This window comes from Suricata suricatta, chromosome 13, assembly GCF_006229205.1.
Source record: "Suricata suricatta isolate VVHF042 chromosome 13, meerkat_22Aug2017_6uvM2_HiC, whole genome shotgun sequence".
Taxonomy (NCBI): domain Eukaryota; kingdom Metazoa; phylum Chordata; class Mammalia; order Carnivora; family Herpestidae; genus Suricata; species Suricata suricatta.
Window position 1 is genome coordinate 14,718,889 of NC_043712.1, and position 23,905 is coordinate 14,742,793.

Below are 23,905 nucleotides of genomic sequence, written 5' to 3' on the forward strand. Positions count from 1 at the left end.
AACTTTAATTTCCAGTTTTATGGTTCTGTGGATTATTGTGATTTTCCAAGTCAACAGAGATGTGTCCAGACTTCTTCTGCAAGGCACTCGTCGTCACTTACTGGAATGTAAATTGTCTCAGTGACAATTTACAGTAAAGGGAAATGTCCCAATGACAGAGAAGTCTCAAACACAGCCACATGCACCTGCTGCCCTGCCCGGGCAGCACGGCGGGATGATGCCCAGGAGCTGGAAGACAGGAGTCTTGCCCAGTCATGATCTTGTGAAAAGAGTTGGGTTAGCCAGGGGTTAATGTTTGCATGATTGACATTTGGATCCAATGTTCTTTGTTGTGACGATGTTCTGTGCATCAAAGGATGTTTAGTGGTGTCCCTGACCACTGCACACTAGGTGTCTGCAGCACCCCCTCTGTCGTGACACTCAGATGTCCCTTGGAGGGCACCTGGGTGGCTCAGTTGGTTAAGCATTTGACTTCAGCTCAGGTCATGATGTCATGGTTTGTGAGTTCGAGCCCTGCATTGGGCTCTGGACTGACAGTGCAGAACCTGCTTGGGGTTTTCTCTTTCTCTGCCCCTTTACACCCTCATGCTTTCTCTCTTTCTCAAAATAAACCAACTTAAAAAAATATTTGTTAAAAAAAAGATGTCCCTTGGGAACAACACGGCTGCCACTTGGGAAACCCTGGATTAGATGGTTCAACTGTCAGCTAATTCTAGGGCTTTGGGCTAAGAGCTCACCCTCTTACACTCACACACACACACACACACACACACACACACACACACACACACACAGAGGTGCTCTGCTGTTGCATGGATAGGCTCTTCCTCTTTTGAAGGCTGCAGCTCTTTGCATCCTGTTTTCCTTGCAAATGGCCCTGCAGCCAAGCCCTCTCCCACGGGCTCCCGCCTCACACCCACTCACAGCGGAAGCCCTGGAGAAGGGCTGAATGCGGTTTCAGCGTGTTGCAGCTCCCCGCTGGCATCTCTGAACCACCACCTCCACCCCCTGCTTGCCACTCAGGTGGGCTCCAGCAGGCAGTTTTGGCAGCTGGAAATGCTGCAGTCCAGCCCTCCACGTGCACTGCTTTGTTTTAGGCTCTGAGCACAACTTCGGGCCACAGCTTCTGCCAGCCCACGCCTCTGCTCCCGTGCCCCTGTCCTTTGCCCCTGACAGCTGGGCCTTGGCGTGCCAAGCAGATTTCTGCAGCTACTCATAATAACATGGTGCAACTGGGCACCAGAGGGACGTAGCCGACTGGGTAGGAAATTCACATTTCTATCTTTCTATTTTCTCTTTCTTAGCTTTAATTTCTTCCCATTTTCAGTTGGAAGAGTAGACGACTAAGGTACCCCTCTCTTTAGGTTTATACATGGTGTTGTATGTGACCAAATGTTTGTGTCTTCACCATTTTCAATTTTTTTGAGGGGTGGGGAGAGGCAGAGGGAGAGGGAAAAGAGAGAATCCCAAGAAGGCTCCATTCTCTGCACAGAGCCCAGTGTGGGGCTCACTGTCACAACAGTGAGATCATGACCTGAGCCGAAATCAAGAGTCAGACACTCAACTGACTGAACCACCCAGGAGCCCCTGTGTCTTGTGTTTAAATGGTAGTCATAAAAATCTGAGATCTGGGGAGGGGATGTGATTGTCCTGAGTCCCACGGCTCGCCATGGGTACAGACTGTCTTTAAAAGGTTCTTGCCAGTTACAAAGAGCAAAGCAGACCCAGAAACAAATAGGTATAAGAAAAGACAACTGAGAACTGATGTATAGTTTCAGAGTGAGCAACGAGAACTGTGAGCAGGGAACAACTAACACTTTTAGAAAGAAATAGAAACAGGACATGACCTCTGAGGGCCCGACCTCAGCTGGCTACTGAGGACTGGGCCGGGCAGTGGAGACAGTGGAACAAAGACACCCCCAGCCCCCGGAAGATGTGGACACGATCAGTGTCAGCATTCATCATTGTCACCATCCTTCTCATCATGGATGCCATTTATTGAGCACTTACTAAAAGACAAGCACTGAGTGGGGCATTTTACATAAATTATGTCAGCCCATCCTCATACCAGGTGCTACCGTTAACCAGTTTGCAGAAAGAAGAAGGAAGACCTAGAGATGCTCAATGGCTTGCCTGAAACGGTGCTGTTTGTGTATAACTGGTGGAACCTGGATTCAAATCTGCCTTTCAATAATGAGTGAGATAAGCTCTTCTAGAATCTGGGTGGGGGGCACAAGGAATGCACTAAGCTGATAATTAGAAAATGATGATAAAGACAAGTGTCCAAAGGCTAAGCATGGCCTTTGGTCTCTCTTCTCTTCCCCCCATGAAGAACCTCTGCCTAAGATCTCCCTTAGTCTTAAACTTTTCTCCAACAGGCACCAGTATGCTGATATCAACCACCATCTGCCCCCCTGTCTCCCCCAAAAGAGAGGTGGGCCAAACCCCACCTAATGCCTTGGCCTTTATTTTCCTGTCTGAACATCAGGGAACTTTGAGGCTCAGAATCATCAACAATGAAATCTCTGGTCACATGTCCTTGGGGTGAAGGAGACACCCCACTGAGCAGTGTGGAACCGGACTCTCGTGAGCTCTTCCCCTGCAAGGTATTCAGTCCAGAAGGTCATGATCATAGTCCATCCCCAGACTATTGGACATTCCTCCTATCGTGCAGAAGCAAAGTGTGTGCTCCACACCTCTGGGTCTGCTTGAGAGGAGGAGAGAAAGGAATTCCCATTTGTGGCATCTCCATCACAAGAGGCAGGTTGTCTGCGGAGATACTGGGTGGGGAAGACACCTGAGTTCTGCCTCCGCATCCCTTACTGGCTGTGTGAGTCTCCAGTTCTGCCTTCAGCCATTTCATTCATTCTTTGCACACCTATGCCTTGATTCCTATGACGTGCCAAGTGTCAAGGTATAGGCATCGAAGCCCTTCCTCTGTTTGGGGCGCAAGGTGGCTGCATCCCTAAGAAGCTAAGCATTTGTATGTGTTCACACAATATGCGAAGAGGAAAGCAGGAGCACGAGCCCAGATCTCCACGGGTGCCATGCTCTCAACCAGAAACATACTGGTTTCTGTAAACCTTGACATACTTTACTGCTGTAGTATTATGAAGATGTTTTAACCCCAGTTTTTTTTTCTTTTCCTGTGTCTTTCTCTTCCTTTTATTTTATTTCCTCTCTCTTTCTCTTTGTCTCTTTCTCTCTCTCCCTTTTTTTTTTTTTTTTTTATGCTCTTTCTCCTCAGGGCGCCACAGAATGGAGCAAGAATGAGAGGAGAAAGGCCGGCAGAAAAGCATGAACTGGAGGTTTGTTGAGCTCCTCTACTTCCTGTTTGTATGGGGCCGTATCTCAGTGCAGCCCTCCCACCAGGAACCAGCTGGGACAGACCAACATGTCTCCAAGGAATTTGATTGGCTTATTTCAGACAGGGGGCCTTTCCACCACTCCAGGAGCTACCTATCCTTTGTGGAAAGACACCGTCAAGGATTTACAACCAGATATAAAATATACAGGTAAGATCTGGGTCAGGCCAGTCCTTGCCTTCCGTGCCTTTCATTCATAGATTGCTTTCTGGAGTCCAGTGTTGGTAGGGCCTTGCCATGTGGAAGACCATCTGGGCCAAGGATCATGAGCCTTCGGCAGATTGTTATTCATTTTTTCATCTTGTTTTTGTACTTTGCATGCAAGATTGATGATGACAAGGAGAAGAGCAAATAGCTAACATTTATTGTTTATTGTGTGCCAATTGTGGTGCCTTATTCTGTATACACTATCTCACGTACACCTTTGTAATAACCATTGGAGGTAGATTCTATTTGTTCTCTCCACTTTATGCATGAAGTAAGTTACCCTCAGCTAGATGAAATTATCTGCCTAAAGTCGCACAGTCAAGAAGTGATAGGATTGTGGTTCAAACCCCATTTCGTCAGTATCCATGGTCACAGAATTTTTAATCAACCGCATCAAGTGTAGGTAGTATTGCTTGCAAATGCTATTCATGTACCCATATCCTACCCAAACATGTTCACGCATCTGGAAACAAGAAGGCACTGTCAGTAAACAACGTTTTCTTGAGCAGGTCTAAAGTGGCTCTTGGCTTTTTAGAATGCCACTCATCCCAAAACGATGTACCCCCAAGTTTTTTTCTCTTCGAAACCATCTTAGATCCTCCCCATTCTGGTCTTTCACTTTCTCTTTGATATTCCCACAGCTCACTACACTTATATCTCTTTAGTTTCGAACCATCTGAAATTAGAGAGGATATGTTTGCGGTTCTTTCTTACCTAACTAGAAACCCTTGGAAGGCAAGACTTCCATGCAATTCATTTCTGAATTTTTTTCCTACCGTGTATCAAAAGCCCATGATACATGTTGTGTATGTAAATGAGTTGGAAAATACAAAAAGCTCTCTAGAGGTATAATCTTTGTCTCAAGGTCGAGGAAGAAGGGGCACACCCTAACCCTTCTGGGCCAATTAAAATGGGAGAGCTGGGAAACATGGTGGAGGAAAGGACCCTGACCTCCATCTGGGAAGGTGTGCATCCAGGCCATAAGTCTTCTTTGTATTTGGTATGAAAATAGACATGTCTCTCTTGCACATTTTGTGGCATAATGGACTGGGGATGGGTGATGCCTGAAACCTCTACCAGCTGTACCTGCCTGTGATTTTACGGTGACTAGTCAAGTCCTATGTTGGAAATTGACCCACTAGTGGCTGCGATTTTGCAGTGGTTGCTTCTATGAAAGAGTTCACAGATGAGCCTTGAAGAGTGCTAAGCAGTCAGACAGTTACTGCGAAGAGGGGCTCTGAGCCTGATGGAAAGCAGGACACACAGGAACATGGACATGGGCTGTGTGAGAAAAGGGGAAAGGAACCCAAGGAGGAAATATAAGGGGCCTTTCTTCTTTAAAAAGGGAAGAATGCCAAAAATTTAAAAATATAATTATTGGAGCACCTGGGTGGCTTAGTCAGTTGAGCTGCTGACTTCGGCTCAGGTCATGATCTCACAGTTTATGAATTTGACCCCACATTGCGCCCTCTGCTGACAGCGCAGAGCCTACTTTGGATCCTCTGTCTCACTCTCTTTCCCCTCCCCCCAAAATGAATAAAAAGTTAAATAAATTAAATACATAGAAATACAATTATTGATTCAAAAGACCATTCATGGAGAAAACTATTTCTAAACCATCTAAGAACAATAGTTATCTACCTAATTTCAAACTTGGATCCTTAACATAGTTTCGAGAAGAATACAGCCATTGCTATTTGTGAACATGCATAAACCAAACATGGGTGCTTCCCTGATAACTCAGCAGAGTGCCCAGCGTCTGAAATCCCTGGTACTGGGAAAGATGGAGGCTTGAGATAAGATTAAGGGGAACAGAACAAGTAGTGGAGATCTAGGAATGTTATCCTATTTGTGCTTTGTCAGACAATAACTTCTTGGTTTCCCATGTGGCTTTTGCTTCCACTTGAGCCTCCTGAAGACACCTTAGAGTTGAATGACTGGGGTTCAAACTTCCATCTTAAAGATCAGAATATGACTGACTTTAATAAAATGATGTAGCCAAGATAAGACAAAGCCTGGAGTGGAAACAAAGTCTGATTATAAATCCATAACTGTGCCAATGAATATGGTAGAACTAAAGGCTTCCATTCAGTATTTACAAATGTTTCTTAGCAACTACTGTATGCCTGACCCTGCGCTAGATACTGGAGATATGTTGGCCTGAAGATGAGTAGTAATGATACAACATGATGGCTGTGCTTGAGTTTTATAAGGGAGCTATGGTGCATGTTAGATGATTAACATATGTTTACGATTGTTACTGAAATAACCTAGACCTCCATGGAGACCCTGAGAACCACAGATACAAATGCTCAATGGTGGCAACCTTTAATTGAGCACTTATAATGTGACATGAAATGAGACTATTCAGTTCTCATAAAATCCTCTGTAACGTGAGCAGTGCCTTGGGATTTTATAGATAGGAAAGCCAGGACTTGGGGATGCTGAGTCCATTGCACCAACTCATCCTTGTTGTAGGGAATAGGAGTTGGGGTCCAAATACAAACTTGCCTGACCCAAAAGTCCTACTTCCAGCGACTGTGCTGCATGGCTCCCCCTACCCCCAAGCATGGTGCCCCAACATAGAGTGTATCAGAGTTCTGAAAGGGCTCTTGCAAATCTTTTTCCTCACAACCATTTTGCAAATGTTTGGGATTGGTTTTTGAGATGCTAAGAAGTGAAAAGTTGCTAATGAGGTTGGGGGTCAGGACATCTGGATACTAACTCTAGCTTTCTGGGCATTGGTCTTGTGACATTAGGCAAACTCCCTCCTCTCTTGGATCCTGCTTTCTGCATCGATCAAATGATAGCCTTGAAATACATCTGTGATTTTCAACATACATTCATTGAAATCTTGAGGATCAATTACAGAATCCAAAAAAGTCACTGTAGTATGGGAAGGCAGGCAAGTGTGTGGGGGTGTGGGGTAGGGGGTGATCAGACAGGATCCCCCCCAGCTTTACTCAGCACTTACACAAGAGAGGGTCTCACTCTTCCATTTTCATGGTCTGTTTTTACATATACTTTGCTTTGGACCCCACTGCTAAGGCAAAATGTGCCATCATCCAACATGCTGATTTCTAAAATGCTTTCTAGTTCTACAATTAAGTATGAGATTTAGCCAAGGTCACATGGTTAATTAAATGATGGAGTTCAACCCAGAAGTCAGGCCCCTGGTCATCTAGTTATTCCTTCCTTCCTTTATTTAATCCTCAAATAATTATTAAGCACCAGCAACAGGCCCAGCACTGTGTTTGGGGCGGATGATACCACAATGAGTAAAATAAACATGGTCCCTGCTCTCATAGGAGAGACTGACATTAATTAAACACACACACACAATAAGTACTACAAGGGAAAAAAAGGCAGGGTGGGTATAACTGGGAGATCATTAATACCATCAACATTGATTTGGAACCAATTTATTACATGCAAAGATTAGGTGAAGCTCCTATCATAATCTGCACATGTACACACGTGCAAGGAAGTTACCCAGAGACATGTGTGCCCATCCAGGCCAGGTTCAGACCAGAGCAAAAGCCAACTAAGACATATTCATTAGGATAATTGTCAATTGACACTTTGTCCTCTTGGAATGCTGTTTTGTTGACCCATGAAACCGGTGATTTCCAGTGTGTCTTCTTACGTGCCTATGTGAACACAGCACATTAGACAATCGACATTGGCATCATGAGAGAAAGGCTTTTCTCCAGGAATGCACCATATTGTCTTATGCTAGACACCCAGCCTTACTGAATTGGCCTAGCCTTCAGCTTTGGCCAGTTCTCCCCACCCTGAACCCATGGAGGGCCCCAGGATGATGTGGGAGCTTCAGGAAAAAAAAGTCTGAAAGGAGGTCTGCTCTCTTCACTTAAGTGGGGTAAGGCCATTTCTTTCCCTATGCATATGCGCACAGAGGCTGATTTCAGCTCACAGAATCATGGTGGAGAATCTCTACCAATGGCAAGAATGGGAACCTTTCCTATTAAATCCAAGCAGAAGCCTTCTCTCATGTTGCTTCACCAGCCAAACAACAACATGTGTACGAGCAGTGGTTTGGGTGTGTGAGGCACACGCTTTGTCATGCATTGGGCTGAGCTGACACGTGGAGGGGAGGATGGGCCATTTTCTGCCTGGACCTGCCAGCGTCGTTGATCTTGAAATCAGGGAATCTGGGTGCTGGCCCACCTACCCTGCCTCCTTCATGCGTGCTTTTGGCCAAATAATGGACCTTTTGGAGCTTGTTTCCTCATTTGTAAAGTGAGAGTGTTAGCTAAGGTGGTCTTCAAGGTCTTCGCTGCTTCTGAAATTCCATGATCCCATGAAATATTTTCCTCGGAGAATTTAGCCTAGGGTTAGTGGAGAAGGCTGGACTTGAAGTCTGGAGAGTCAGGCTTTGTTTATTGTTGAGCCACTTTTTAGCTTTCTCGTCCTGGGTCAATGCACTCATGCATCATTTACTCATTGATAACATCGGTTGCTATAAAATTGATCACCAGTCATATGCCATGAGCTGTGCTATGATTTGGTGATACTGAAATGACCATGATTGGGGCACCTGGGTGGCTCAGTCGATGAAGTGTCCGACTTTGGCTCAGGTCATGAATTCATGGTTCATGAGTTTGAGCCTCCGTCAGGCGCTGTGCTGACAGCTAGCTCAGAGCCTGGAGCCTGTCTTCGGATTCTGTGTCTCCCTCTCTCTCTGACCCTCCTCTCCTCATGCTGTCTCTCTCTCTTTCAAAAATAAATAAAACATTAAAAAAATTTTTTAAAAAATGACCACGAGAAAACAGAAAACACACACACACATGCACAACCTTTAGTGCCCGGCCCCTCCTCCAGCAAGCGTGGCGTTGAGGGTGGAAGGTAGAAGAAAAGTTAAGAGTCAATAAGCAAAGGGAGTTTGCTTATCATGGGTAAGAATCATTCCTATCCACGTTATTGTTATCATTTTGTGGATAGGATGGGTAAGGGAGGGCTCAATCCTCAATTTTCTCCTCTCTAGAAAGGGATAATGATAGTAGGTCAAATGAGGTAAAGGTTGTGTGAGAAGGCTTTCTGAAATTGAAATGTTCTTCTATCTGCAAATGTTTTTTTTTTCATTAAGGCTCTCAATCATCATACTAAAAAAATCATTGATTTTAATATTCTGCTAAGCACCATACATATATTAGTCATTAAATACAGTCCTTCTGGGAGAGAAACACTATTATTGTCCATATTATGAATGAGAATATGAAGGCACCAAGAGGCTAAGCAAATTGTCCAGCATCACACATTGGACAGTGGCCCAGCTGGGAATCAGAAGCAGGTCTCTGAGGCCCCACAACCTGAGCCCTTACCTTATGCTGTCATGACTCTCTCCAGTTTTTAGTTACCTGATTCATCATCAAATACTGAGAAACTCCCTTTGCCAATGGGCAAATTGCAACTTCTCTGAGGCTGAATTTTCTCATTCATAAAATGGAAGTGATTTTAAATGCCTTGTGTGCTTGTGGTAAGAGATAACTTTGATATCAAACATGTAGTGCTTGAAATTTTGCAGGACCTGTGTAAATTCCACTTTACCCCTTTACCTCAGAGGGCCGACTGCATTGCTAGAAATCATTTCCTTTGTCCTTGAGACAATTTAGAAGTCAGTTTGGTCCAAGCACCGTGTGGTCCAAAGATGTTTTCTGCCTTTTTGTATTTTATTTTCTGTTTAGTTTTTCCTGAGTTTGCAATCATCCGTCAGGGTAAAATGTAGCAGTTATTTCAGGAACGGGCTTAATAGGAAAATTACAGTACCCTTTGTACTGGAGAGTCAGGGCGGGGGGCGGGAGCAGGTACTGACAATGGCAGTCACTGTGCCGCAAGAGGTGATTTCAGGTTGAGTGGTTTTCCCCGCAGGTTGGTGAACAAGTGGTTTGTGGCTCGTGGTGCACCTTCCTTTGAGCCCGAAATAAGTACCTAAAAGTTGAATGTAAATCAAATCTTGGGAAACCAAGTCTGATTGCCTAACGGTCTTGCATATTTATTTCATACTTGTATGAATCTCTGTTCTAACCTGATATCCTAATGGTTTTCTGATGTATTTCACACAAAAATATCTATGGTAGGTTTTGCGGTAAAGCTACTTGGCTAAATGAAAGGTAGACCATCTCCTAGAGATGAATGAGATGTGGTTCTCATCCGGAAATCATTCAAGAGTATCTGTTGGAAACCTAGGTAGGTCAGATGCGATCCACTGGAGAACCAATAAAGTACAAGGTAGAGTGGTCCCTGCCCCCCAGGAGCTTACAGACAAGTGGTAGTGAGAGAGAGGCCCAGCACTGCACCACTCAGGATGCTTGTGGCTGCACTAGAAACCGCCAGCCTCTGGATTCCAGATAGAAATCTTCATATCATATGATGCCAGTGTTATCTTTCTATTAGTGTAGGGAAATTGAGTCTAAATCAGCATTTCTTTTTTTTATTAAAAAAGTTTTTTTACGGTTCATTATTTTAGAGACAGAGACAGAGTGCAAGCAGGGGAGGGGTGGAGAGAGAGGGAGACACAGAATCCAAAGCAGACTCCAGGCTCTGAGCTGCCAGCACAGAACTCAATGCGGGGCTCAAACTCACAGACTGGGAGATCATGACCTGAGCTGAAGTAGGCCGCTTAACTGACTGAGCCACCCAGGCGCCCCTCTAAATCAGCATTTCTTAAAGTAGATGATAGAGAACTCTAGTTTGATCCGATGTTAAAAGGTGGTATTTGGAATGATGACAAAAAAAAGATCCCATAGTCAAATAAATAATAACAATGATGATAAGTTCACTGCTAACACTGAAAGCTTACCAAGGGTCCAGTATGAACACACTATGTATAAATTATTCCAACCGATTGATCCTTCCAATTATTCTGTGCACTCATTATTGTCATCATATTTGTTTATATGACTTGTACAAGGAGAGAGAGCTAATTTCTGGGAGAGTCGGATTTAAGTTACAGGCAAGTAGATTCCAGAGCCTGTCTGTTTAACCATTGTGAACTGTTGCCTCCCAAATTTGACCAAGTCTCTTTGACTGTATAACCTCTTACTCTCAAAGGTATTGGAATTCTGAGAGCAGGTTTAAGGACTTGCTGGTTCTACCTGGCTTTGGACACTACTCTGTGTCAAAGCTCTTTTTTTTTTTTAATGTTTATTTATTTGTTTGAGAGAGACAGAGAGAGAGAGAGAGAGAGAGAGAGAGAGAGAGAGAGAGAAAGACAGCGCGCATGAGCTGGGGTGGGGCAGAGAGAGAAAGAGACTGAGGATCCGAAGGGGGCTCTGCACTGACAGCAGAGAGCCCAAGGGCTCAAACTCACAAATCAAACAACGAGAACATGGAGAACATGACCTGAGCCAAAGTCTGATGCTTAGTCACCCAGGCACCCTGCCTGTGTCAAAGGTCTTAAAGGGACACCTCTTTAGTTTGGAGAGCTAGCACGTGGCCAAGGAAGCCTCCGTACTCATTGAGCTTTTGCTTTGAATACTGTAAGTCTACTAGATCTCAGGGAAGAAATCTGCAGCCTGCTTCCCTGTTACTGGTAATTGCCTTATCTTTTTCTTCTCTCTTTCCCTTTGCATGTCCTAAATTTCTGTGCTAAGATTTCTCATTCCTGAATGTGGCATTCCACAATGTGTTTTAGGAATTGCGTCTTCAACAGAAGCCAGAGCCATAGTCGAGGAGTAAGATGAGACTTTGAATCAACATGCAAAGAAGCAGCTGCCCAGTAAAGTCACCTGCACAGCTTTTAAACAGTATCACTGCCTGGGTCCTCTCTCTGCTCTTTTGATTTAATTGGCCTAGGTAGACATCAGAACCACTGACCTGGGACAATGATTGCCAATCAGGGGTGATTTTGCTCTCTAAAGGGGCATTTGGAAATGTCCAGGGGCATTTTTTGTTGCTACAATTGGTTGTAGAAGTGGGTGCTACCAGCATTTAATGGATAGAGGCCAGGGATCAGGGACACTGCTAAACATCCTATAATGTACATAGAGTCCTCTGCAGCAAAGAATTATCTGACACATAATGTCAGTAGTGCCAAGGCTGAGAAATTCTGCTCTAGAGCAAGTATTTTTGGAACAAAAGGAAAAGGGCTGGTGAGAAGGATATTAGAATAGATAGTCTTAGAATTTGATCTTCACGAGTTTGAGTTGGAATGGTTGCAATATAGGCATCAGTGTCATGGCCAGGTTCCCAAAGAGTCTGGCTGCTGGACCAAAGGGGAAGTGATTTTGCATGTTTCAAAACATGGCCTCAGACTAGAGTGGAAGTTAATGCATTTAGGAAGGTGAATCAGTTTTTGCTTCCTGCTGCAGAGAGGCAGTGTTGAAGGGAAACTTGTTCTCCCTTCCAGAAAGCAATCTGCATTCTTCCAGGACAACTGGGAGATGTGGTGGGTTTCTCCTCTGACTACCAAATGCCTTAGGAAGTAAGATGTTTAGGCTCTGTTGCTAGTTCGGATATACATAGCATGAGTTATTAAAAACTAGTTTGGACCCCATGGGTTAACGGATACTTTTTATCGCTTTTAAAGCAGGCCCCGCAGGTATGAAAGAAGAGGAGAATGGGACAATGTGCCATGTTTATGGTTATCAACTTCAGTCACTTGGAGGGTGGCAAGGAACCAACACCCTATACGCACCCCCTACATTAGCCCTCATTTAATCTAAATTTCTGATCAAATTCTCCCTGAATAGAGAGGGTTTGGGAAGGATGCACAGCAAACATCTCTCGAGCCACTTGGAGTCGATTCAAAGATAATCTTTTGGGTTGATTATTTAAAATTGATCTTCCACTTCCAAGAATGATAGCTTTATTGCCACCAAATTGGTACCTTTGCTGTACTTTACCTCTTTGCTTCCCTGCCATTACTGAGCCGACTTTGTGAGCTGCAAATGTTAGTTTGCTTCAATCTTGGTCAAGCAATTGCCCAACTTTAGTGAAGAGTGATGACTGAAAATGGGCAGGCTAGCACACCTCCCTCACGTGGAGCTAGGACACCAAACGTGGCCACTGTTACAACCTGGGGAGTTTGGAAGAGAAGAGAGTCAAGCCCTTCTAGCTTCAGACTCCACGCTCCAAACCTTGGCCAAGGAAGCCAGGAACTGGATCCATGATCTGAAGCACCAGCAGCTTTAGCCATTCCTTTGAAAAATGTTTACTGACCTTCAAACTACTACCAGCCTCTCTGCACTGTTCCTTTGGGGATTGGAAGGGAAAACTTTGATCCTTGCCCTCAAGGCATTCATGATATCTCAGGGAAAATTGAAAGACAAATGAGCACTGTCCAGGGCACTAAGTTCTCTGGCTGAGCAATGCCCTTGGTGCTCTGCAGTGAGGCAGTGGGGGGTGGGGGTGCGGAGGGGAACTTCCCCTAGCATTAGGGTTGTGAAGGTGGGGAGAGGTGGGATGAAAAGACAAGTCAAGGAAGACATCCTAGAGGAACGGGTATTGAACTCAGTGTTCAAGGATGATTAGGAATTTGTGAGAAGGCAGTGGAAAGAAAAGCAGCCCAGGCAGATGGAGGAGTGCTTGCAAAGACAAGAGGTAGGAGAAAGCTTAGATCTTTAGGTGTGGGGGGGGGGGCAGTCATATAGGGCATAAAGCTGAACAGCAACAGTGAAAGAGATTTGGAATGGCAAATCGATTTCAACCAAACTCAAACTCTAGCTAATTGTCAGAATATTACTAGACTCCTATTTAGAGCAGTGTGTTTTCTTTCTTTGGGTTTTACATTTCTTAAGCCTAATGCATTTTACTTTTTTTATTATTTTTTTTACATTGACACTCAGAATGTAGATACAGATGTATCGTTGAAGTGAAAATTCATTAAAAATTTTTTTTCATGTTTTTATTTATTTTTGAGAGAGAGAGAAAGAGAGAGAGGGAGCATGAGCAGGAGAGGGTCAGAGAGAGAAGGAGTCACAGGATCTGAAGACAGGCCCCAGGCTCTGACCTAGTGGTCAGCACAGAACCTGATGTGGGTCTCAAACTCACGAACCATGAGGTCATGACCTGAGCTGAAGTCGGACGCTTAAACAACTGAGCCACCCAGGCGCCCCACAATTCATGAAAAAAATACTTAACCTTACTATATGTGATATATTTTGATATTTACTGTTCCATTCCATTCTATTCCTTTCTGACTCATTTATTATTATTTTTTAATGTTGCTACCTACCAACTAAGGTGATTTCAACCTTAGTTGCGTGGGCCTCCTGTCTGAAAGACACTGACGTTGAGTCCATATTGTGTTCAGTCTGGGGTCAGAGACAGTTGTGCCACATTTGATTCTCCAAGTTTGCCACGGGCTCAGGTTAGAACCCGTGCCTTTCCTGAATAGGGGAACAGGGGAATGATGAAGTGTTTGAGACCTGGGATGGACGTGGTCCGATAATGCACTTAGAAATATAGCTCTGCTTGCAGCGTGCCGAATGTGTGGAAGGGAGCAAGGGAGAAGGGCTCAGAAGCTGTGGCAATAATTCAAGGGAGAGGGAGTGCAGAGCCAAGACGGAGGCAATAAAGATGGAGTTCATTAACTCCCAAGTACTACTCAGTGCCACCAGTGGAGCTCCTCCGGACCTACCCGGCAGGCAGCCCTCCTCCTGGGCTGCATCCAGGCGTACCTGCCCCAGTTCCATTCTTGGCACCCTGTGGCAGGATGCATTTTTTATGTACAATTTGACAGCTGCTGGATACCTTTGTATCCCTTATGAAAAGAATCAGAAGACCCAGTCTTCTGCCTCTAGGCAATTTCTTTATCTCTCAAGGCCTTCCTTCTGGGCATAAGAATTACTGAGTCTCATTAGCAGTGGATTCCCAGACTGGCTTGGAGGAAGGCTTTGCATCCGAGCCTTTATCTATACCTGGCTTTTCTCTGCAAACCTCGATGGAAACTTCCAGCCCCAAGTCAGTATCTAAGCTCATGTGAACTTAAACCAGTCGCTGTACTTGAGTGTTGGGAAGGGAATCATTAGATTCAGGCTGACCTTGGTTAGAATCCTGGCTCTGTCATCTCCTACCTATGAGATCCTGGGTATGTTGCTTAAACTTTTTGACCTCAACTTCTCTGTCTGTAAAATGGGGATCCATTCCATAATTTTTGCAAATATTTAAGAAGATAACATATGATCACATTTAGCCCAGAACAAACGCTTGAGGACTGGTGGTTAAAATAAATATCTGAAGCACCATTCCCTGGAAATTCAGCAACAGGGACTCTGAGAAGGTTTGCAGGAGACCTCCAACAACAGGGGGGTACGTGACATGGTTACTGTGTAGAAGAGGTATCCTAGGATGGCCACATTGGCTCCATTCTTAGATCCAGAGGACACTTGTTAGGAGGAAGACGAAAACGAACAGAAAGAGGACGACTTCTGAGGCCCTGAGGCTCATGCGGCAGGAATCCAGAGTCCTGCATCCTGGCAAGGCATCCTTAAGCTATCAGCACGCAGTGATTCACGTAAACAGTGCACGTCCCGTGATTTGCAAACGTCTAATTTATTAATCAGCGTGGGTGATGGGAACAGTCTGCAGTATCTCCTCTTCCAGTTCCTGGTGCACGGTGCCCGCCAGGTTGTCTATGATGTGTCATGCTCAGGCGACGTTGGTCCCCGAGGGATGGCTTTTCACCCACGCACCTTCCAGCCATCAGCAGCATTTCAGAATGGGGTATGTTTGTGTGGTGGGTGTAACTCTGCTTGTTTCCAGTTGCAGGCGCGTTATTCAGAGAAGGTCAGCAAGGTGCAGCTTCTATCCCTGAGTGCTTGTGACATCCTCTCTGTGACTCTAGTGTGACATCCAGTTTTATATCACATATATAGGGGGTGGCAGTGTGTGGTTTGTGTGGGAAAGAAGGAACTGAATACAAATGATAGGGAAGTCCCTGAACTGCTACATGGTTTGGGATTCTCCTATTTGGGAAGGAATTGCTCACCTGTGCACTAATTCAGCCTATATTGGTTGAGTCTCTGTCTCATGCAGGAACTGTACGAGCCTCTGATGCCAACAAAGCAATACTGATCTACACCTCGAGGAGCACCGTAGGGGAGCTGGCGAGAGACAGACACTAAGGAGTCAAATTGCTCCCTCCTATGAGGGATGCTGGGGAAGAAGAAGAATACTGAGTCATATTGCAAAGAAGGGGCACTGGAGGATGTCTTGCAAGATTAAGAATTTCAAAAAGAGGGTTTTTCTTCTTCTTTTTAAGTTGAAATCTGGACAGTAGGAGTTAAGCATAAGAAGGTTGTGTGTGTGTGTGTGTGTGTGTGTGTGTGTGTGTGTGTGTGTTGAGGTCATGTCCAGAAAGGGACAGACTTGTCCTGGGGTCTGCCCTAAGTTACTCTGAGTGGCAGGCAGAGAAACTGTTAGTGTGCATGCCCGAGAAGTGAGTTGGAGCTTAGGTCATGGAGCCCCATGTATGTTATATAAAGACATTGAACTTTATCCTAAGATGGTGCCTTCCACACTTTCTCATTTCCAGATGTTCTCAGTGATTTTGTTATGGTCCCTGTAGGACCCAGGGAAATACTAATTCTGTTTATTGAGTAGTTAGGTTCAACCAACTTAATGAAATATTTATGTCCCCGAAAGTATAGTGGCCATTTGAAAAATGAGGCATGCAAATCTAAAGAACGAGCAATATTTTAATTTTATTCTTAAATAACCACAGCTTCTCCTACTTATGCTTTGCAGCTGGATGCTGCTACTCTCATTTCCTATTTCTCAGTAATTTTTCTGCAGTACTTTATAGTTGTATCAACTGCTGAAAATCTACCTTAGCGAAGATAGGCCCTATGAAAGAAATGTTTGTGTATGTTTATACAACATATGTTTTAATGTTGAAACTGTAAGCTATTTCAGGTTAGTAATTTGGGGGATGCCCAATAAATGGCAAATATGCCTCACTTCTCTTGAACATTTATAACATCCCCTGTGTCCCTGTGAGTTTGCTCTGTAGCATCTCAGCAGGCAATTCAGGAACCATCTCCTAAGGACAATAGGGAGCTCTTTAGAGGATTTCACCCAGATGGAGAGCATATCACATTGTCACCATTGGAAGGTGACTCCTGCTAAAATGGACAGAATAGACTGATGGGAGAAAGTTGAGAAAGGGTGCAAAATGTATGACAGGGAACTAGAAGGCTATGGCAGTGACCCAGGTAAGAGAGGAAGGTGTCTTGGACTGAAGTAGCATCATTGGGGATTTGAGATACATGTATTTTTTTAATTTTTATTTTGAACTAGGCAAGAAATTGCAAAGATAGCAAAAGTGGAAGGTATCTCGTGCATTTTCCTCAGTTTCCCCCCGTGGTTACAGCTTATTTAACTATCAAAACCAAGAGATTGATATTGGTACAATAGATGTGTATCACTGTACACATGATAAAATTCTGCATCATTTGATGACATGTGTGGATTCATGTAACCATCACCACAATTAAAACACAGAGCAGTTCCCCCACCACAGAGATCTCTTGTGCACCTCCTTCTCCCCTACCATCCCTAACCCCTGACAGCTACCGATTTGTTCTTCATCTCTAGGATTTCATTATTTCAAGAATGTCATATAAATGAAATCATAACTCGAGGTACTTTAAGGCGATGGAAGACTCAGTATTTGAATTTGAAGGTTGCAAAGGACTTGGCAAGATTATACCTTAAGTGATGAATCACTGGATCTTGGTTAAATAGGAAAAAGAGAAGAGGAGCATTTTTTATACGGTCAGTTGTGTGGGTGGTGGTGCTTTTCATCAAGATAAGCAGCCCTGTAAGGCAAGGAGACTTTGGGGTTGTGTATGATTGAAGATGAGGAGTCAGCTTTGCAAGTGTTACACTAGCTGTGACATCCAAATGGAGACTTGGTGAGCAGTTGTATAAATGGTTCTGACCCTTCGATTAAAAAAAAATACGTCATCACGTTACCGATTGCAATTGTCAGATGTCCCTTAGGGAGGTGTTCACTCAGAGAAGCTTGTGTAACATGTGCAGAGAAAAGAACTGAGAGGTTGAGGACTGGCCCATGGTATAGGAGGAAAGTCAGGGACATCTGGTACCATGGAAGCTAAAATAAATGAATGCTTTAAGAAAAAAGGTGTGGGTAATCAGGGGCATGGTTCCTGATAGAGAACATCTAGTGAGAACTGAAAATAGCCTTTTGTGCTTAAAATCTTGACCTTGGCAAGAGATGTTTAAATGTAATGTTGCGGACAGGAGCCAGATTGCAGTGGTTGAGAAGTAAGCGAGAAAGAAGGAAGTAGACTTTTCTTTTTTTAAGAAGCATAACTAAGAAAGAGAGCAGAGATGTGAAATAAAGAGAAGACTTTTTGTGTTGTTCCTTGGTTTCTAAGGGAAGAGACCATTGAGAAAGGGAGGTTCTGAGTGGAGTTATTTGTGATGAAGTATTTCCTGAAGAGACAGGGAGGGAGCTAAAGCATAGATGGAGGTAAAAAGAGGGACAGCTTCCAGCTGAAATAGGAAGAAAGAAAAGAAAGAGAGGGTGTGGGTACAAATCTATTGATTTTATTCAGGATTTGAAAGGACTTCCGATGACCTCTGTTCTTTTTGTGAAGTAGAAATCCAATATGAAACCAATTGCTGAGGGAGGGGGGCTTGGGGAGTGCCAAACAAGAGTTTGGAGTGTTTTGAAGTCATTGTCTATAGAAAAGTAGAAGGATTTGATTAAGGAAATATACAAGGATCATCAGGAAGAACTGAGGGCTCTGATAATGTTGATAACCATCAACTGATAACGGCTCTATTGTTCTGCAAAAGAACTGAACTTTTGAGGTAAGAACATGCATGGTGGATGTAGATTCAAACATGGTAGGGGTTTGCCAAGTGGACAAATGGAAGAGTAATTGGGTAGGGGTAAAAAGTATTGACTTAAACGTAGGGATGGATCATTGTATCTAAGTCAATCCAGAAAGAAGTGAAGACATTAGATTGTGGGTAAAGGGTAAGGAGATCCTCATGGCCTGGAGGTCTTGAAGAGGTAGATGGTAGGTGTTGTGATGGACAAGTCCGAGACTGGAATGTTTTATATGATATGTCAGAGTTAGAGGGGCTTTGGGAAATGATGCATTCTAGGAGTAGCCATGGCAGGAAGGAGGGGCTGGAAGAGGGAGGAAATGAAAATCATTGGGGTAGAGTCGGTCAAGGGGCTGAGAGGCTGAGGGTGTTGGACTCTAGTCACACGGGGTGAAGGAAGAACTTGGGGGTGAAGACACTGTGTGAAAATCAGGTGCTCAAGTGTTTACTTAACATGAAAAATTATTTTGGAGGCTGGTTATTGAACAGAAAAAGGAAAAAATGAAGGAAGAGAATGGGGTAGATAATTTAATCTACAACAGAAGATGTGCATTTGAGTCTTCTTTCTCCATTACATCTTTGAACAATGATCTATCCTCTCTGAGCCTCCATTTCCTTCTCCTTAAAGAGGAACTTAAAATCTGTACCTCCTCCCCCAGAGCTGTAGAGTGTGATGTTCAAAAAAGAAAGTGGAACTGGGGTGCCTGGGGGCGCTCAGTTGGTTAAGCATCTGACTTCAGCTCAGGTCATGATCGTGCAGTTCGTGAGTTCCAGCCCCGCATCCTGCTCTGTGCTGACAGCTCCGAGCCTGGAGCCTGCTTCACATTCTGTGTCCCCTTCTCTCTCTCTATCCCTCACCTGCTCACACTCTGTCTCTCTCTCTCTCTCAAAAATAAATAAACATTAAAAAAGAGAGAGAGAGAGAAAGTGGAAATAAATGCGCTTGGTAAACCCTGCACCATTGTGTAGATATGGGCCCTATTGTTCCCGTTTACTGGCACCCGAGGACTGGCTTTGGATTCCTTCCACAGCCCTGATGGAAGATAGTGCGTTGGTACCTAATAATTGCGTTTGAATGGCCTGATTTCAGAATATCATTTTAGGATAACAAAATGAATGGCAGCTGTAATATTGGAGATGGACCGTTGATGTCCTATCTTTTAGATGTCCAGAATAAATGTGCGAGAACAGTTGACCCAGACAAATTGACCGATGAAGGATAACTTGTACTTCAACATAATGAGTTCAATATTCTTTTGATTTACAAATAGGCGCTGGGGCACCCAAGCCTGGGATGCTTGTCAGCAAAAGGGAAATGCAGATAGTATTGTACTCACTGTGGACAACACGGAGTTTTAACTCTGTAACAGCTTTAGCTCAACCTGCATTTATATCATCATCATCATCATCATCATCATCATCATCATCATTATTATTATTAAGAAGGAGAAGGGAAGTGGCTGTTAGGAAGGGTTTCCCGAGGGAGAATAGAATGTTCAGGAAGCAGACCCTCTTCACCCTTGATATTGCAGGTTGGGCCAAAATGAATAGGATGATGGGGCAATTCCACAGCAGAATCCAGCTGAAATTCATTCCAGAGCCAAGAACAATATTGAAAACTAAAAGCACATACAGAATGGAACTAATAAACTAGTTTGATGTGCCACTGAATATATGAATACCTACATGACTTAATAATGTTAAATGATCATTTGATCCTCACGACGCTCCTATGCGATGGCTTTTACCTTTAGCCTCAGTTTACAGGTGAGGAAATAGAGGCTCACAGAAGTATTTTGCCCAAGGTCACACAATGAGAGGTAACGTGGCTGTGATTCAGACCCAGGCAGTCTGGTTCCACACTTTGTGCTTGTGACTACTGTTGGTGCAGAGTGCTGGGGAGGGGGAGGGGGAGCAGCCATGGGAGCCAAGGAACTTAGGCCCTGCCCCCCATCCTTGATAGTGAGTCCTCTTATGACCTAGGAAACTTTCCTTTGCTAATGCTCCACAATTCTCACTTCCCATCCTCCTTTCTTTCCACTCTTTTTCTTCCTGCTCCTCTTCTTCCTATTCAAATACATCTTCTATACGTGATGCTTTGAAGTTCACAAGACACTTCTCCGTTTGAGGTAGGTAACATTACCCTTCATTTTGAAGATGAGGTAGCCAGAGGTTTGGGCAGTTAAATGATTGGTCCAGTATGATCTGTCTGGTAAGGCGTCTAACGTTGACTTGTAGCTAAGCCTTCTGACACATCATTCAATGCTCATTTTAACTGCCCCACAGCTCCCTTTTTGTTTGATGAGCCCTTCCTTTCATGGGTACTCAGTTTAGATGCATCCTTCATGCTGATTGCAATACTTTTTAAGAGAGAATGGAAGAGTTTTTTAAACATGGAGTATTCTAACCCTGTACATGAGTAAGGATTCCAGAGGTGCTATTTGAAAGCAGGAACAAGGAGGCATATGCAGTTCTTACATGGTATGATTCCACGGGTCCTTTGGCTTTATCTCGTTTTCCCTTAATCTCAGAAAATAAACTCTCCTCAAGTGTCACTTCCAGATCCTGGAAACAAAGAATTTTCTTTTCTAAGATTATTTGCTCAAAATTAGTAGATTGAGATGGTATCATAAAAACAACTAACTCACCACACCTAAGGGTAGAGATCATTTTGTCTCTTATGGATGGAGGATGGTAGAGAGAAGACACATAGCTGTATGTATTATGCTGTTCTATTTCAGTCTACTATATAATTCTCTTCCTTTTTTTGGATCTTATTCTGTTGCTGAGTTCCACCCACCTACTTCTGGGAGACAAGGCCAGGTGAAAGACATCTTCAGATTTCTCAACATCCTCACACACTTGTCAGTGGGTGCTGGATTTTCAGTAGTAAGTTGGAGCCCTGTGTGTCCGAGAGAACCAGAGAAGGTAGCTCCTGACACTGAACCAATAGCTATTATATGCAGGAAGCTTGGGGACTTATATATACAGAGCCTGTCCTGGGAATCAGAGAGCTCCTTGTGGTCTAGTTCCAGAGAGGAAACTGGTTGGTAGTGGCTTACTGGTAACCAGTCTTCCAGGTGAAGAGTTTTTGATGGTCAAAGTTGCTAGAAAATGGGAGGGGGGCACCTTAATAGATCGGGGAGGGCAGTCACTCTTCTTTCACAAACGTGATTCCAATTAGCATAGTCTGACCAAAAGAGAATGTAAGCCTTCAGTGACCTTGGATACCCTTGACAATCCAACGTTGCATAATCATGCCTAAAATCTGTCATTTATATGCTTATAGAGAGTACCTTTTTCTAACTTTTTAGAAGGAGTATGTTGTTTGAGTGGAGGCCCTGAGTATCTGATTAACAGTTTAGGGGACACTCCTACCATGTTTTTGATGTTTTATCTAAGTCTTCTCCGGGCACCTGGGTGGCTCAGTCGGTTAAGCCTCCGACTTCGGCTCAGGTCAGATCTCACGTTTGTGGGTTCGAGCCCCGCATCAGGCTCTGTTCTGACAGCTAGCTCAGAGCCTGGAGCCTGCTTCTGGTTCTGTGTCTCCTTCTCTCTCTGCCCCTCCCCCTCTCATGCTCTGTCTCTGTCTGTATCAAAAATAAATAAAACATTAAAAAAAATATCCAAGTCTTCTCTATCGGCCTCTCCTCTACCAGAGTATCAGTCAAATGGTGCTCCTTTGTCTGCTCCATGGGTAATCATACCCACTCTTTTGTCTTCCATTATCACTTACATTCCAGCAACTCCCAAACTTCCATCTCTCCTCCAAACTCCAAGATCCTTTCACCCAACCACCAACTGGATATTTCCACTGGACTTTTTCATGAAATCTCAGAACACTCATATTCTCCCTTCTCTACCAATCTCCTTTTCCTGCTTTCTCTGTCTCACATAATGGCGCTGTCATCAGTCAAAGGTCCAAGCTGGAAGGTTAGACAGTATTCTCAAGTAATTCCTCTTCCTTACACAATCAACCATAGTAATAATAACAACATTAATTTTATTGTAATAGCTAATATTTGAACGTTTACCATGTTTCTGGCTCTATGTTAACATTACACGGATTATATTGCTTAATCCTCCTACCATCCTCTGACTATTGCCCTGTATCATAAATGGAGAAAATAAAAAACCTTGCCCAAGATGACACAGTTAATAGGTGAAGGGACTAGGATTCAAGCATACAGATGCTGTGTTCTTCCTCTCCTCAATATGCTGCTCACATATCCAATTCATCACCATTCTCTCTCTCTCTCTCTTAATTTGTATATGTCTTCCATGTACTCTTCTCTATTCCAACTTCCTCTTTTCTCTCTTATTTCCCCAATACCTATTTCCTAAGCCAGTGATCATTAATGATTACTCATCCTTATCATTAAAAAAAATCATACCACCATAGTCATTACATATTATAAACATATATTAATATTTGATGCTTACTAGTATGTAAGCATAGACATAGACATTTTAAAAGGTATGAAAGAATAAGTAAGACCTGTTAACAGTTTTTAAAACATTATTTTAGTTTATTGATTAACCATGCATTTATTAGCGATTGTGGGTAGATATAAATTCTTGTATCAGAAGTCTTTTTGATTATTTTACTTTTATTTTTAATTAATTTATTTTTGAGAGAGAGAGAGTGAGCAGGTGAGAGAGCAGCAGAAGGGGAGAAGGGGGGGAGAAAGAGAGAGCGAGAGTGAGAGCGAGAGAGAGAGAAAATGAAAATCTTAATCAGGCTCCACGATCAGTGCAGAGCCAGATGTGGGGATTGATCTCATGACCATGAAATCATGATCTGAGCCAAAGTCGAGTCGGATCCTTAATGGACTGAGCCATCCAGACACCCTTTTTTTGATTACTTTAAATTAATTGGCAGATAGGATTGTTTAGTCATGACTATACTATAACTGCTGAAGTGCTTAACCCAGGGAAAGAAGAAATATCAGCTCTGCTTTTTTTTTTAAACTTGTATTATTGGTCTTATTTTCAACTAGTAGTTTCCTTGCAGGAAACTCTCAAAACTATTTGTCCATTTTAGGAGGGTTGGCTTACATTCAAAAATCCCACATGACCATGCACATGTAAACTACAGTAGGTTGTAATGAACTGAAAAGAGAAAGGTGAGCCAAAGCAGTGCTTCCCAGCCCTCATATATCTAAGAGCTGTCTCTGTCATAGTTACATGTGGACCTGCGGTATCTGGGAGGATTCATTTCAAGTCAAATTTGTGTTTGGTGTCAAGTAAGGGTCGATGTTTATTTTGTTTTCCCCACGTGAATATCCTTTTTTCCCCAATTTTATTTGCTGAAAAGACATTCCTTTTCCCATTAAATTGCATTGATATTTTTCTTGAATATCAATTGACTACTTATATGTGTACACTGTGTTATATTCCTTACACCAGTACTATGATTTCTTTTTTTTTTTTTTTCTTGAAAGACAGAGAGAGAGAGAGACAGCGAGAGCAGGGGAGGGTCAAAGAGAGGGAGGTACAGAATCTGAAGC

General features: G+C 43.5%; 1 protein-coding gene across 1 annotated transcript in view; it reads left to right on the forward strand.

Moving 5' to 3' along the window:
• BRINP1 (BMP/retinoic acid inducible neural specific 1) overlaps window positions 1–23,905 on the forward strand; it is a 172,896-nt gene that overhangs the window by 42,824 nt on the left and 106,167 nt on the right. The window contains exon 2 of the mRNA XM_029920697.1: window positions 3,248–3,515. Coding sequence (XP_029776557.1) covers window positions 3,298–3,515 — 218 coding nt within the window. The 5' untranslated portion in view covers window positions 3,248–3,297. The remainder of the gene's footprint in view (window positions 1–3,247; window positions 3,516–23,905) is intronic.